This window comes from Schistocerca americana, chromosome 3, assembly GCF_021461395.2.
Source record: "Schistocerca americana isolate TAMUIC-IGC-003095 chromosome 3, iqSchAmer2.1, whole genome shotgun sequence".
Taxonomy (NCBI): domain Eukaryota; kingdom Metazoa; phylum Arthropoda; class Insecta; order Orthoptera; family Acrididae; genus Schistocerca; species Schistocerca americana.
In genome coordinates, this window is record NC_060121.1 from 373,620,866 (window position 1) to 373,636,355 (window position 15,490).

The 15,490-nt window shown below is 45.7% G+C and overlaps 1 protein-coding gene across 1 annotated transcript in view; it reads left to right on the forward strand.

The window, feature by feature from the left end:
* Positions 1-15,490, forward strand: part of LOC124606946 — a 313,756-nt gene that overhangs the window by 162,992 nt on the left and 135,274 nt on the right. The window contains exons 3-4 of the mRNA XM_047139069.1: positions 13,627-13,700; positions 13,843-13,885. Of these exons, the coding sequence (XP_046995025.1) occupies positions 13,627-13,700; positions 13,843-13,885 (117 nt within the window). The remainder of the gene's footprint in view (positions 1-13,626; positions 13,701-13,842; positions 13,886-15,490) is intronic.

Here is a 15,490-nt window from a genome sequence, read left to right on the forward strand (position 1 = left end):
TAACGCATTCTTCGCCTTCTCTGCTTGTATGTCTTTATCCTTCGTTTTTCCTTCTCTTTTCCTTACCTCTTCTCTTTACCCTTTTCTCTGCTGCGGCGTTTGAGACCTCTCTTCCTTCCTTTCCCTTTCTTTGTTTTTCCCTTTCTCTTTCTTCCTCCCTGTGCGTGTCTGAAGGCCGACCCACGCATTTTCGTGCGTAGCCGGTGACGGGATAACGCGTAATTCCCCACCCCAGGTAGACAGGTAGGACTCGTACGAACCCCCTGGTAACGACCAGGCCCAGGGAGGGGTGATTACCCGAGCTGATACCTTCCGAAAGTGCCGATTGGTCCCTCCGTCCGTTTGTCGGGAGGTGTGACCTGAGGTGTGAACATTCACCTAAGGCGGGAGTGCCCTCAGAGAGGGCCCCCACAAAGGAGGAGCTCGCCATCGGAGACGCCGGTAATCATGGGGCATACTTCCACAATGGTTTCCTCATCTTCCATTATGTCTGCTCACAAGTATAAGTTCACTGAGTCTCAGCCACAGACAGTTATTCCATCGTTGCCACAGTTCCGCGTTGTTTCTCGGTCTGACGGTCACGACTTCTCCACAGTCAACCCTTTCGTTATTCAGAAAGGTGTCGACACAATTGCAGGTCCTGTAAAGTCTTGTTCCAGATTACGGAATGGCTCCTTCTTGTTAGAAACAGTCAGTGCCCTCCAGGCACAAAAATTGCTGCGTATTTCACTGCTCCACACCTTCCCTGTCCAGGTTGAAGCGCACCACACTTTAAATTCCTCACGTGGAGTCGTTTATACACTCTCCCTCGACGGATTGTCTGACGAGGAAATTCAGCACTACCTGTCTGACCAGGGCGTAACGGCTGTTCATAGAATTATGAAAAGGGTTGACACGAACATTGTTCCAACCCGTACTGTTTTCTTGACATTTGACAGAGTTCAACTCCCATCGAAAATAAAAGCGGGCTATGAAATAATTTCCGTTCACCCCTACGTCCCAAACACTTCGTGTTGCTATTGGTGCCAGCGGTTCAATCACACCAACGAGTCCTGTTCCAACCCGACCAAATGCGTTACATGTGGCAAGGATGCCCATGAGGGTGCTTGTCCACCTCCATCCCCTTGTTGCATCAACTGTATGGGTGACCACACTGCTTCCTCTCGAGATTGCCCCAATTTTAAAGACGAAAAGCTCATTCAGGAAATCAGAGAGAAGGAAAAGGTGTTGACCTTTGCTGCTAGAAAATTATGCGCAAGTCGAAAGCCCACTGCGCCTCAGACAGGAAAATACAGCACTGTCCTTGCCTCTCCTCGGCCAACAAAGGAGGCGGCCACGCTGACTTGTGATCTCACCTTTAGTGACACGGTCGTCAGATCGGCCTGGGGAAAGGTCGCCCGTTCAACCTCCCCACTTTCGCCTGCTCAATCTATGACTCACCCTTCATCGGGTTCTGCTAAATCTCGATCAGCGTCAGTCAGACACCCGGACTTCCAAAAAAGAGCATACTTGTGAAGATTTTTTACGTACCCCAACTTCACAACCATCGGTTCCTCCTTCATCTAAACATCATGTTTCCAAGAAAGCTAATAAGAAACCCAGTTCCTCCCCTTCTCCGCCACGGCGTGTCTCATCTACAGCACCACTTGGCGGTAACCAACCTCGGCCGTCTTCTGTGTCGCCCAGGCGTACTGCTGGTGGCCAATCAACCGGCCAATCGCTGGTGGCAGGAGCTGCTCCTGAACAACCTATGGATCAGGATCTTTTGCCTTCGGCTGAGTGCTGTTCCACGCTGTCGGTCGCAAGCTCTGAGCAGTCGTTGAGTTGACGGCAACCTTTGGCACATTCTTCCATTTTCTGTCCACCCTATGTCCATTATCCATTGGAATATCCGCGGCATTCGAGCCAATCGGGATGAATTGACGATCCTACTCGCTGGTCATCTTCTGTCTTCAGGAAACAAAGCTGCGTCCCCACGACCGCTTTGTCTTCCCCCATTTTCAGTTAGTCCGATTTGATCTCCCCTCTGTTGAAGGCACTCCAGCACATGGAGGACTCATGATTCTTCTCCATAATACTCTCCATTATCACCCAATCCCCTTAAACACTTCCTTCCAAGCAGTCACTGTACATCTTTCCCTTTCTGGATACACCTTCTCTCTTTGTACTGTATACATTCCATCATCCACATCAATGGCACGAGCTGATCTCCTTCATCTTCTTGGTCAGCTTCCACCCCCCTATTTGTGGTTGGGGACTTAAATGCCCACCATCCGCCTTGGGGATCTCCACATCCATGTCCGCGTGGCTCACTATTGCTAGACGTCTTCCACCAAGCGGATCTTGTTAGCCTCAACACTGGGGACCCTACATTTTTGTCTGCCTCCACGACAAATTTCTCTCATTTGGACGTTTCGGTCGGTACTGTTCCGCTAGCTCGGCGCTTCGAATGGTTCGGCCTTGCTGATACACACTCGAGTGACCACTTTCCATGTGTCCTTCGATTGCAGCCACAACTGCCATATATGCGCCCGAGACGCTGGAAGTTTGCCCTAGCCGATTGGACACTTTTTTCGTCTCTAGCGACATTCGATGACCGTCACTTTCCTAGCGTCGACGATGAGGTCACTCATATTACGGAAGTTATTCTTACAGCCGCGGAACGTTCAATACCACGCACCTCCGACTTGCCCCGACGGCCCCCAGTTCCTTGGTGGAACGAGGCATGCCGTGACGCAATACGTGAGCGGCGACGTGCTCTTCGCGTTTTCCGCCACCATCCTACTTTGGCCAACTGTATCCGCTATAAGCAGTCCCATGCGCGATGCCGTCGCGTCATCCGCGATAGCAAGAAGGCAAGCTGGAAATTCTTTACTATCTCATTTAACACCTCCACTCCCTCCTCGGTAGTTTGGAGTCTGATTCGACGGTTACCTGGCGCGCCTAGTTTCTACTCGGTCTCTGGGCTCACTGTCGTGCATGATACGTTAGTGGACCCCGTCGCAATTTCTAACTCATTGGGTCAACACTTTGCTGAGATTTCGAGCTCTTCAAATTACCCGCCAGCGTTTCTCCCGAAGAAACGTGCAGCGGAAGTGCAACCTCTTGCTTTCTCCTCTCAAAATCGCGAAAGCTACAATACTGTTTTCTCCATGCGGGAACTCCAACATGCACTCTCTTCTTCTCGCTCCTCCGCCCCAGGACCGGATGGTATCCATGTTGCTGCATTTATCAACCCATAGTCTGCATTACCTCCTTCGCCTTGATAATCGAATTTGGACCGACAGTACTTTTCCCAGACGATGGCGGGAAGCTATCATCGTTCCTGTTCCGAAACCTGGAAAGGACAAACATCTCCCCTCTAGCTATCGCCCCATTTCTCTCACGAGTAGTGTCTGTAAGGTTTTGGAGCATATGGTGAATTGCCGTTTAGCTTGGTGGCTGGAGTCCCGCAGTCTTTTAACACCTGCCCAATGCGGTTTCCGAAAGCATCGTTCTGCAGTTGACCATCTTGTTGCTCTCTCCACTTATATCATGAACAATTTTCTCCGGAAACGCCAAACAGTAGCAATATTTTTTGATCTGGAGAGAGCATACGATACCTGTTGGAGGACAGGCACCCTCCGCACACTGTTCTCTTGGGGCTTTCGAGGTCGGCTGCCACTATTTCTTCGCAAATTTATGGCAGAGCGCACTTTTAGAGTGCGGGTGAACACTACTCTCTCCAGTACTTTCTCCCAAGAAAACGGGGTACCCCAGGGCTCCGTGCTAAGTGTTGTACTGTTTGCCATTGCCATAAATCCAATTATGGACTGTCTCCTTCCCGATGTCTCAGGCTCCCTCTTTGTGGACGATTTTGCGATCTACTACAGCTCTCAACGGACCAGCCTTCTTGAACGACGTCTTCAAGGCTGTCTCGATCGCCTCCACTCTTGGAGCATCGAAACAGGCTTCCGCTTTTCTCCCAGTAAGACCGTTTGTGTTAATTTTTGGCGTCGTACGGAGTTTCTTCCACCCTCCTTACATCTAGGACCTGTCAACCTTCCGTTTTCGGACGTCGCTAAATTCTTGGGTCTTATGTTTGACAGAAAACTGTGCTGGTCCTCCCACGTTTCCTATCTTTCGGCTCGCTGTCTGCGTTCCCTTAACACCCTCCGTGTCCTGAATGGTACCTCCTGGGGAGCGGACCGAGTGGTCCTTCTCCGCCTCTATCGCGCCTTAGTGCGCTCGAAATTGGACTACGGAAGCATAGTTTACTCCTCTGCTCGGTCGTCTATTCTTCGGCGTCTCGACTCTATCCACCACCGTGGATTACGTTTAGTTTCTGGAGCTTTTTACACCAGCCCTGTGGAAAGCCTTTATGCTGAGACTGCTGAACCTCCGCTGTCCAATCGGCGAGCAGTCCTTCTGAGTCGTTTGCTAGCCATCTGCCTTCCATGCCTGCTAATCCGGCCCATGACATTTTTTTCGACGCCTCCTTTGATGTACGGTATGCAGGCCGCCCTTCCTCCCCACTACCACCAGGAGTCCGCTTCCGTCAACTGCTCCATTCTCTTTCCTTCCGCTTTCCTAAAACCTTCTTGACAACTTGGGGTACAGCACCGCCTTGGCTCCGTCCCCGGACCTGCCTGCTCCGTGACTTTTGTCAATTTCCCAAGGATGGTACCCCTTCACTTGTTTATCGTCGGGCATTTGCTGCTCTATGTGCACAAATGAAGGAAGACACATTTATTTACACTGATGGCTCGAAAACATCGTTAGGTGTAGGGAGTGCCTATATTGTTGGCGACACCCCAAATCGATTTCGGCTTTCCGACCAGTGTTCGGTTTATACTGCGGAGCTTTACGCTGTTCTCCAGGCTGTCCAATACATCCGCCGCCATCAGCGGATACAGTATGTTATCTGTTCAGATTCTCTCAGCTCTCTCTCCTCAGTCTCCAAGCTCTCTACCTTGTCCACCCTCTGGTCCACCGGATTCAGGACTGCCTGCGCTTGCTCCACTTGGGGGGCGTCTCGGTGGCGTTCCTCTGGCTCCCAGGACACGTTGGTATCTGTGGAAATGAGGCTGCCGATATAGCGGCCAAGGCTGCAGTCTCTCTTCTTCGGCCAGCTATTCGATCGATTCCCTTCGCCGATCTACGGAGTGTTTTATGTCGTCGTGTTGTTCTTTTATGGCACGCACATTGGTCGACACTTCCCCATAATAAATTGCGAGACGTAAAAGCTGTTCCCTGTGCTTGGACCTCTTCCTCCCGAACGCGTCGTCGGGAGGAGGTAATTTTAACTAGACTCCGGATAGGGCACTGTCTTTTTAGCCATCGACATCTTTTAAGCGGCGATCCTCCCCCACTCTGTCCCCACTGCTATCAGCTGTGGACGGTAAGACACCTTTTAATTGAGTGCCCCTATTTTACTCCGTTACGCGCCCGTCTACAGCTGTCGCCTGATATATCGTCCATTTTAGCAGATGACACGCGCTCGGCCGATCGCGTTCTCGAGTTTATTAGTGCCAGTGAGATGACATCAGTCATTTGAAGCTCTTTTGGGGACAACCAACCCCTTTCTGTAGTGGATTTTTAAGCTTTCCTTCTGCTTTTAGTTTCTCCAATTTTTTGACTTTCGTTCCCATTGCTGCTGGTTTCCATTTCGTTTTTTAACGTTTCCTAAGTTACAGACCGGGCGCTAATGACCATAGCAGTTTTGCGCCCCAAAACCAAAACAAAAAGAAAAAAACACTATGATAAGTGCCTCAATGTGTTTGGTGACTGTTGTTGTTGTGGTCTTCAGTCCTGAGACTGGTTTGATGCAGCTCTCCATGCTACTCTATCCTGTGCAAGCTTCTTCATCTCCCAGTACCTACTGCAACCTATATCCTTCTGAATCTGCTTAGTGTATTCATCTCTTGGTCTCCCTCTACGATTTTTACCCTCCACGCTGCCCTCCAATACTAAATTGGTGATCCCTTGATGCCTCAGAACATGTCCTACCAACCGATCCCTTCTTCTGGTCAAGTTGTGCCACAACCTTCTCTTCTCCCCAATTCTATTCAATACCTCCTCATTAGTTATGTGATCTACCCATCTAACCTTCAGCATTCTTCTGTAGCACCACATTTCGAAAGCTTCTATTCTCTTCTTGTCTAAACTATTTATCGTCCACGTTTCACTTCCATACATGGCTACACTTCATACAAATACTTTCAGTAACGACTTCCTAACACTTAAATCAACACTCGATGTTAACAAATTTCTCTTGTGGGGAAACGCTTTCCTTGCTATTGCCAGTCTACATTTTATATCCTCTCTACTTCGACCATCATCAGTTATTTTGCTCCCCAAATAGCAAAACTCCTTTACTACTTTAAGTGTCTCATTTCCTAATCTAATTCCCTCAGCATCATCCGACTTAAATCGACTACATTCCATTATCCTCATTTTGCTTTTGTTGATGTTCATCTTATATCCTCCCTTCAAGACACTATCCACTCCATTCAGCTGCTCTTCAAAGTCCTTTGCTGTCTCTGACAGAATTACAATGTCATCGGCAAACCTCAAAGTTTTTATTTCTTCTCCATGGATTTTAATACTTACTCCAAATTTTTCTTTTGTTTCCTTCACTGCTTGCTCAATATACAGATTGAATAACATCGGGGAAAGGCTACAACCCTGTCTCACTCCCTTCCCAACCACTGCTTCCCTTTCATGTCCCTCGATTCTTATAACTGCCATCTGGTTTCTGTACAAATTGTAAATAGCCTTTCGCTCCCTGGTGACTATGTGGAAAAATTGTATGTCAGTCGCTCTTTAAGATGTATACAGGGTGGTCCATTGATCGTGACAGGGCCAAATATCTCACGAAATAAGCGTCAAACGAAAAAACTGCAAACAACGAAACTTGTCTAGCTTGAAGGGGAAACCAGATGGCGCTATGGTTGGGCCGCTAGATGGCGCTGCCATAAGTCAAACGGATATCAACTGCGTTTTTTTTTTAAATAGGAACCCCCATTTTTTATTACGTAGTACGTAAAGAAATATGAATGTTTTAGCTGGACCACATTTTTCTCTTTGTGATAGATGGCGCTGTTAAAGTCACAAACATGCGGCTCACAATTTTAGACGAACAATTGGTAACAGGTAGGTTTTTAAATTAAAATACAGAACGTAGATACGTTTGAACATTTTGTTTCGGTTGTTCCAATGTGATACATGTACCCTTGTGAACTTAACATTTCTGGGAACGCATGCTGTTACAGCATGATTACCTGTAAATACCACGTTAATGCAACAAATGCTCAAAATGATGTCCGTCAACCTCAACGCATTTGGCAATACGTGTAACGACATTCCTCTCAACAGAGAGTAGTTCGCCTTCCGGAATGTTCGCACATGCATTGACAATGCGCTGACGCATGTTGTCAGGCGTTGTCGGTGGATCACGGTAGCAAAAATCCTTCAACTTTCCCCACAGAAAGAAATCCAGGGATGTCACATCCGGTGAACGGGCGGGCCATGGTAGGGTCTTCGACGACCAATCCACCTGTCATGAAATATGCTATTCAATACCACTTCAACTGCACAACAGGTCTGCCGGACATCCATCATGTTGGAAGTGCATCGCCATTCTGTCAGGCAGTGAAACATCTTGTAGTAACATCGGTAGAACATTACGTGGGAAATCAGCATACATTGCACCATTTAGATTGCCATCGATTAAATGGGGGTCAATTATCCTTCCTTCCCATAATGCCGCACCATACATTAACCCGCCAAGCTCGCTGATGTTCAACTTGTCGCAGCCATCGTGGATTTTCCGTTGCCCAATAGTGCATATTATGCCGGTTTACGTTACCGCTGTTGGTGAATGACGCTTCGTCGCTAAATAGAACGTGTGCAGAAAATCTGTCATCGTCCCGTAATTTCTCTTGTGCCCAATGGCAGAACTGTACACGACGTTCAAAGTCGTCACCATGCAATTCCTGGTGCATAGAAATACGGTACGTGTGCAACAATGTTGATGTAGCATTCTCAACACCGACGTTTATGAGATTCCCGATTCTCGCTCAATTTGTCTGCTACTGATGTGCGTATTAGCCGCAACAGCAGTTAAAACACCTATTTGGGCAGCATCATTTGTTGCAGGTCGCGGTTGACGTTTCACATGTGGCTGAACACTTCCTGTTTCCTTAAATAACGTAACTATTCGGCGAACGGTCCGGACACTTGGATGATGTCGTCCAGGATACCGAGCAGCATATATAGCACACGCCCGTGCTCACAATAGCCATACGTCAACACGATATCGACTTTTTCTGCAATTGGTAAACGGTCCATTTTAACACGGGTAATGTATCACGAAGCAAATACCGTCCGCACTGACGGAATGTTACGTGATAGCACGTACTTACACGTTTGTGACTATTACATCGCCATCTATGACAAAGCGAAAAAGTGGTTCAACTAAAACATTCACATTTCCTTACGTACTACACGAATATGTAATAAAAAATGGGGATTCCTATTTAAAAAAAAAAAAACGCAGTCGACATCCGTTTGACCTATGGCAATGCCATCTAGCGGGTCAACCATAGCGCCATCTGGTTTCCCCCTTCAAGCTAGTCAAGTTTCGTTCTTTGTATTTTTTTCGTTTGACACTTATTTCGTGAGATATTTGGCCCGGCCACTATCAATGGACCACCCTGTACAATAAAATGTGTTTCTTGTACTTAGTTTTTTTTAATGCCAAAACGTTCCCTACTTTCTGAATAGCCCTCGTAGAATTAAGATATCATCGACAAATCTTATAGTTTTATTTTTTCGCCATTTTATTGTTTGTAGTACGTACTGATGGAATAACTTGGGGAACGGACTACAAGCCTGTCTCACTCCCTTCCCTACTACGCGCTCCATTTCACGTTCTATGACTCTCGTTAACAGCTGTCTAGTTTCTGCATAAAAATGTCCTTTCACTCCCTATTGCTTTCCAGATAACTTCAGAATTCCAAAGAGTGTATTATAATCAACATCAGCAGCTTTTTCCCGTAACCTAAAAATGCTATACGAATATATTTGCCTGTCTTTTAATACGGTCTCTCCACCATGCCGTATGATTGTTAGCCGCGCGTTCCGTATGCCGCAGTGAACATACCGAAATGAAACTCAGTGAAATACAAGTCATAACTAAATGAATATTCATTTTTACTTACAAATTTTCACATTAAATGTTGAAAGTGTCCCCCACTTGAAGGGAAGTAACCCAGGCAGGCGAACAATCATACGGCATTGCGGAGTCTTTGAACACCCCGTATAAGTCGCAGGACCAATATTGCCTCTCGTGTTCCTATTTTTCTCTACTGATCTTCCGCAGAGTCGGTTTCTTCCAGTCGTTCCACTGCTCTGTAGATACACTATGTGAACAAAAGTATCCTGCACCTGGCTGAAAACGACTTAAAAGTTCGTGTCGCCCTCCATCGGTAATGCTGGAATTCGATATGGTGTTGGCCCACCCTTAGCCTTGATGAGGGCTTCCACTCTCGCAGGCATACGTTCAGTCAGGTGCTGGAAGGTTTTTTGGGGAATGGCAGCCCGTCCTTCACGGAGTACTGCAGTGACGAGAGGTGTCGATGTCGATCGATGAGTCCTGGCACGAAGTCGGCGTTCCAAAACATCCCAAAGGTGTTCTATAGGATTCAGGTCAGGACTCTGTGCAGGCCATTACAGGGATCTTCTTGTCGTGTAACCACTCCGCCACAGGCCGTGCATTATGAACAAGTGCTCGATCGTGTTGAAAGATGCAATCGCCATCCCCGAAGTGCTCTTCAATAGTGAGTAGCAAGAAGGTGCTTAAAAAATCATTGTAGGCCTGTTCTGTGATAGTGCCACGCAAAACAACAAAGGGTGCTAGCCCCGTCCATGGAACAATCAACACCATAATACCACCGTCTCCGAATTTTACTCTTGGCACTACACACACTGGCAGATGACGTACACCGGGCATTCGCCATACCCACACTCTACCATCGGTTCGCCACATTTTGTACCGTGATTCGTCACTCCACACAACTTTTTTCACCGTTCAGTCCAATGTTTATGGTTCTTACACCAAGCGAGGCGTCTTTTGGCCTTTACCGGCGTGATGTGTGGCTTACGAGCAACCGCTCGACAATGAAATCCAAGTATTGTCATCTCCGCCTAACTGTCATAGTACTCGCAGTGAATCCTGATGCAGTTTGGTATTCCTGTGTGATGGTCTGGATAGATGTCTGCCTATTACACGTTACGATCCTCTGCAACTGTCGGCAGCGTCTGTCAGTCAACAGACGAGATCCGCCTGTACGCTTTTGTGCTGCACATGTCCCTTCACGTTTTTCATTTCACTATCACATCAGAAACTGTGGATGTTTAGGAGTGTGGAAATCTCTCGTACAGACGTACGTCACAAGTGCCACCCAATCACTTGTCGACGTTCTAAGTCCGTGAGTTCCGCGGAGCGCCCCATTCTGCTCTCTCACGATGTCTAATTACTGCTGAGGTCGCTGATGTGGAGACATGGCAGTCGGTGGCAGCACAATGCACCTAATATGAAAAACGTATGTTTTCTTAGGGTGTCCGGATACTTTTGATCACATAGTGTAGTTCGTTGCAACCAATAATACATCCACCAGCACCTGCCTTCTTTGGTGAATATTTGCAGGTAGTTAGAGTTAACAAACCGAAATCAGTCAGTTCCTCGATAAGTAGTCGTTGAGTATACCAGGCCACTCAACACACATTCCCATAGCTCCTTCCCTTCGGTAGGACTGATATTCACCTTTTATATGGCGCTCCCAAACGATGGACTTGTACATTTTCTTCGGAGAGAATTTCCGTGCAGAACATAAGCATGCTACCGCTTTCTACGTAGAACGCTTCTAAGCAGTGGACGAGGAAAGATAAAACGGATTCGGTAGCGGAACGGAGCACGGTTTCACGTTACCTCCAGCCATAATGTCAACAGAACGACGCCCGGGCACACGCTTACTACTTCGTCAAAGACGCTGTTCGGAAACTATATCCGCGCAGACCAGTCAAATATTCATCTGCTCTAACCGTTTCGTAGTAGTCCCGGCGAAATCAAGTACCCTACATTCACTACAGCTCCCAAAAAAGTATCCCACTACTACTACTACTACTACTACTTACTACTACTACTACTACTACTACGAACTCCCCCTTCCTTATTCCTCTTCCCCGCCGAGGCCACTAAAGCGTTCGATCAGAAACTAGACGTTCGATTCAGTGTGTAAGGGGACATTTCTGTGACCAGAAACTACTACAGCGATATCTTAGCTTCATGATGTGATATAAGGCACTCCTCGAATAACATCCGCTTGGGTAAAATCAGTGTACGCTGGGCTTTGAAAATCGCAACCGTCGATCAGCAATCACTGCCGCTTTGAAGTCACGCATTTGCCGTAGGCAAAAGGCAAGGTTCGAGTATGAAACGTGGAACTGCCGGTGACGCTACACATCCTCGCCCCGAATGAGTCGCTTGCCTCCTTTCTTCAGGGATCCAGAGCCGACTCCACCATTTCTCGATTTCAGCACGGCGTAGGTGAAACAGTACATGTTAGTGTGTTGGAAGTCTACGAAATGGGGTGTCTGTCTGGCATAAACACAATACCGTTAATACAGAGTGTGAGTACCCTTAGGGTTGTGTGTTACGCTACCGTCATCTTAGAAAGACATTGGAATACACTGGTTCCTGTAAGCAGGGAAATAATAATATGAAACTGATATAACCCTGTCCCTCAGGTTGTTCTGCGTGTAGAAGACGAAATCTTTAAGTTCTTTCCATTGCAACATATTTTCTCTGCCTTTGTTTCCACTGTTATTCGTGCATGTGCAGATTTATGCCTTTGTATTGATTCACGATGTACGGAGCACGACAAATTTCCGGAAAGCAAAGGTGAGGAAAAGTGATGTGATTACAGAAAAAATCTTAATACTAATATTCCGCGCCAAAAGACTGGGTGTTACTGAAGCTTTCAAAGACCCAACCGTGACCACAGTGGTGGTGTAGAAAGGGAATTAAAAGTTTAAGCTTAAACAATTAAAACTTTGGGGTTTGCCGATGACATTTTAGTTCTGTTAGAGACCGCAAAGAACTTGCAAGATCAGTTGAACGGCATGGAGTGTGTCGTGAAAAGAGATAGGATGAACATCAGCAAAAGTAAAACAGGGATAATGGTATGTTGTCGAATTAAATCAGGCGATGCTGTGGAAATAAAAGCAGTAGATAAGTTATTCTATTTGGGCTGCAAATTAACTGCTGATCTCCGACGTATCGGGGATATAAAATGCAGACGGGTTACAACAAGAAGCGCTTCTGACAGAGGCTTTTTGAAATGTGGCGCTGCGCCGGAGAATGCTGAGGATTGTCCAGGTATATCAGAGTGTTGATATAAAAGAGGTACTGAATCGAACTGTGTGTGTGTGTGTGTGTGTGTGTGTGTGTGTGTGTGTGTGTGGAGAGGGGGGGGGGGGTAATTGTTGCAACCTAACTAAAACAAGGGGTCGGTTGATGGCACACATCCTGCGTTATCAAGGGATAGCCGGGGGGGGGGGGGGGGGGTAAAAAATCGACGACGACAGCTGCAATGCGAACCTTTAATGTGCACGAAGTCCATTGCAATGCGGTATTCGACCCTGTGTTGGGGAGTGGGTGCTAGATAGGTTCGTAGCGCCCCTTTCGACTGTCGTCGAAGCTCCAGCATGGAGTGCGAGCAGTGGTTTTCGAAACGAGACCCGGGCACCGGCACAGGTGCTGGAGCATGTCACTGGGGCAGATGGCAGCCGAGGAGCTGTGGTCCGTGTTGTGGAAGCGTCTGTGCGAGCGCGCCAAGGCCTGGCTGCGAACTTCCCGCATCAGGTGCGCTTCTCTGCCGTTTGCTTTATTGGATTTGCTTTTCTTGTGTTGCCTTGTCGGAAGGAAGACCCGTAGGGCACGCGGCTCCCCTCTACTAGACGAGCAGCGGTCTGGCAATTTGTCACCTGTTTGAAATGTCATGTACTCGCCTCCAGGTCTCCTCTGCACAGAGTGTCGCAGGTGTCGCTTGAGGTAACTAGGTTTTCGAGATGAAAAAAAGATGGCAGTGTTGGGTTTTCAGTGTCATTAAACTAGACAGTTAGAAGTAGTTGATGTCTTGTTCCGTCTCCAGCTTATATACTAGTATTTTCTTGCATAGTACGACCATTCCATCAAAAGAGCGCTTAAAAACAGCCTACGTGACATTTCAGTGTTTAAGTATATAATTTGAGGGGTTGAGAAACTGATGTATAAAATTAACTATTACAGCAACACTAGTTGGGACCAGTAAACACGCTAAGATATTCGCCACCACACAGCATTACTGCAATTGTATGTCATTTTTTATTTATCTCCCATATAAAGGCATTTGTTTTCTCCTTCCTACAGTATTCAGAAGTTCATGAAGTTTTTGGCTTATTTCTTCTGTTTTATACGATAGAAAAATATTTAGTTTTATATCTGGTAGGCTGCTTCTACATTATCAATGTCTGTATGAGATATTGTTATCTCTCTGTGTATTACGTTACTAGTGTAAGTGATTAAAATATTTTTATTCTCAGGAATGAAGAAGACTCTGAAGAACTGCCTGTAGAAGACGGTGAAGAGGCGTTGGATCTAGGTCTGGGAGCTGAAGGTTGGTGTCGTAGTATTGCAAAAATGGATGAATTTATCTCTGCAGTTATTTCAGTGCCTGCCAAATAATTTGTTAAATTTGTTTGTTAATACTATATAAAAAGGTCATAAAACTGAATCTAACAAGTAGTTATTCATTGCAGCTGGCCTACTGTACAATGGGTGCCCTCCTGTTACAATTGTAAGGTATGTACTCTTTCGTAGTGACTTATTTTTAAAAGTAGCTGTAAATGAGATACTAGAACAAAAGCAAAAATTGTTACAGTGATGGAAGTATTCAGTTTCTTTGTACCACAAACAAAAGGCTGCTTCATATATATGAAGAACGTTTCAAAAATGATATATCTCATACAGAGTGACACAACATTTTAATTCATTGCATTTGTGTAGTATAACTATGAGAAGACTCTCAGACAGTGTCGAGATTAATGACAATCGGCGCAAGTAATTTAAGAGAATAAGATTGCGAAGAAAATTGTTTCAGTTGTGCAGAAAACACTGGTGCTGATAATTAGATGATGGTGGTAACTGAACTGAAAGTGCATGTAATTGTACCAGTGTCAGAGAATGATTTCAATTTCATAACTACATCAAGAAATATTTGAGAACTTTGTTTCATAGTTGTGATGCAACAGAGGATGTATTTGCAGTTTCTTCCTGTGTGAACCGTGACTTGAATGTTATTTCTTCAGATGCACTGCTTGCAGTTTAAAGTTGTGGCTATTACTGTAATTGTGTGCCCATTTCAAAAATTTCGGAAGCAGAATAAAAGTAACCTCAGCTACAAGTTGAAAACAAATGACAAGTTTGAAGAAAGGAGATTGAACTATATTGGCGCCACAACAGTGATTTATTACATTATTGTTAATTTTTTCATTTGATTTGTTGATATAAATTAGCATTTTATCATCTGAAGTAACTGACTGCAGAGACATCCAAATTTTTACTAGGACCACTATTCTTCTAGTTCTTTTGCGTATAAAATATGAATTTTTTTAAAAAATTCTTTCCTGATAACATATTTTCACTGTTTTTACCTTGTGAGATGTTGTAAGGTCTTTGTATTGATCAATACTTTGCAGAAAACCACAAATTTTAAGCAATCAGTTGTGAGAGAACCAAGATGTGACTAACTTAGATTACTGTACCATCATAAAATTTTTGATTGAGTTGGTACAAATTTGCATTTCCCACCAGTCTGCTAGTGTCAATACACGGCTTATTACTGTTGGAGACATTATTACTGTAATTAACTAGTGCATAAACTGGAAATTGCACTGGTCCACTGTGCATTTTTTGCAGAAACCAATGTAGACAGTCTTTATAGAGTTCAATGTACTGAACATGAATATCATGATTAAAATTGTCTACTAGCTCAGGATTACAAGTAAATTGCGACTTAACATTTCATGTCTACTGCTACTATAACCAATAGGATATATACATTAATTGAACTTGCCTAGTTTATTCATGCCTCTCTTTGCCTTATTCTTGTGGGTGGTGTCTGGAGCCTCTCTCTCTGTAGCATCCAGCAGGTGACAGCCAACATAGTAAGAGTTCACTGTCCTATGTACCTCTGTTCCACGAGAGAAGCGTCCTGGTGGAACTGCGCTCCAGTCTCATAACTGAATCCACCCAGCCAGTGACCTGATAAGCATGAATGAGTATGTCCACAAGGTCCCTGTAATTTTTGGCACTCCCGTTTCCCAGTATCAGTGCTGTCACACTAAGAAGAATATACCATGCATGCAGCTGATCAGGGTTTAGAGTGGATTCAGTGTGTGTTGCCCC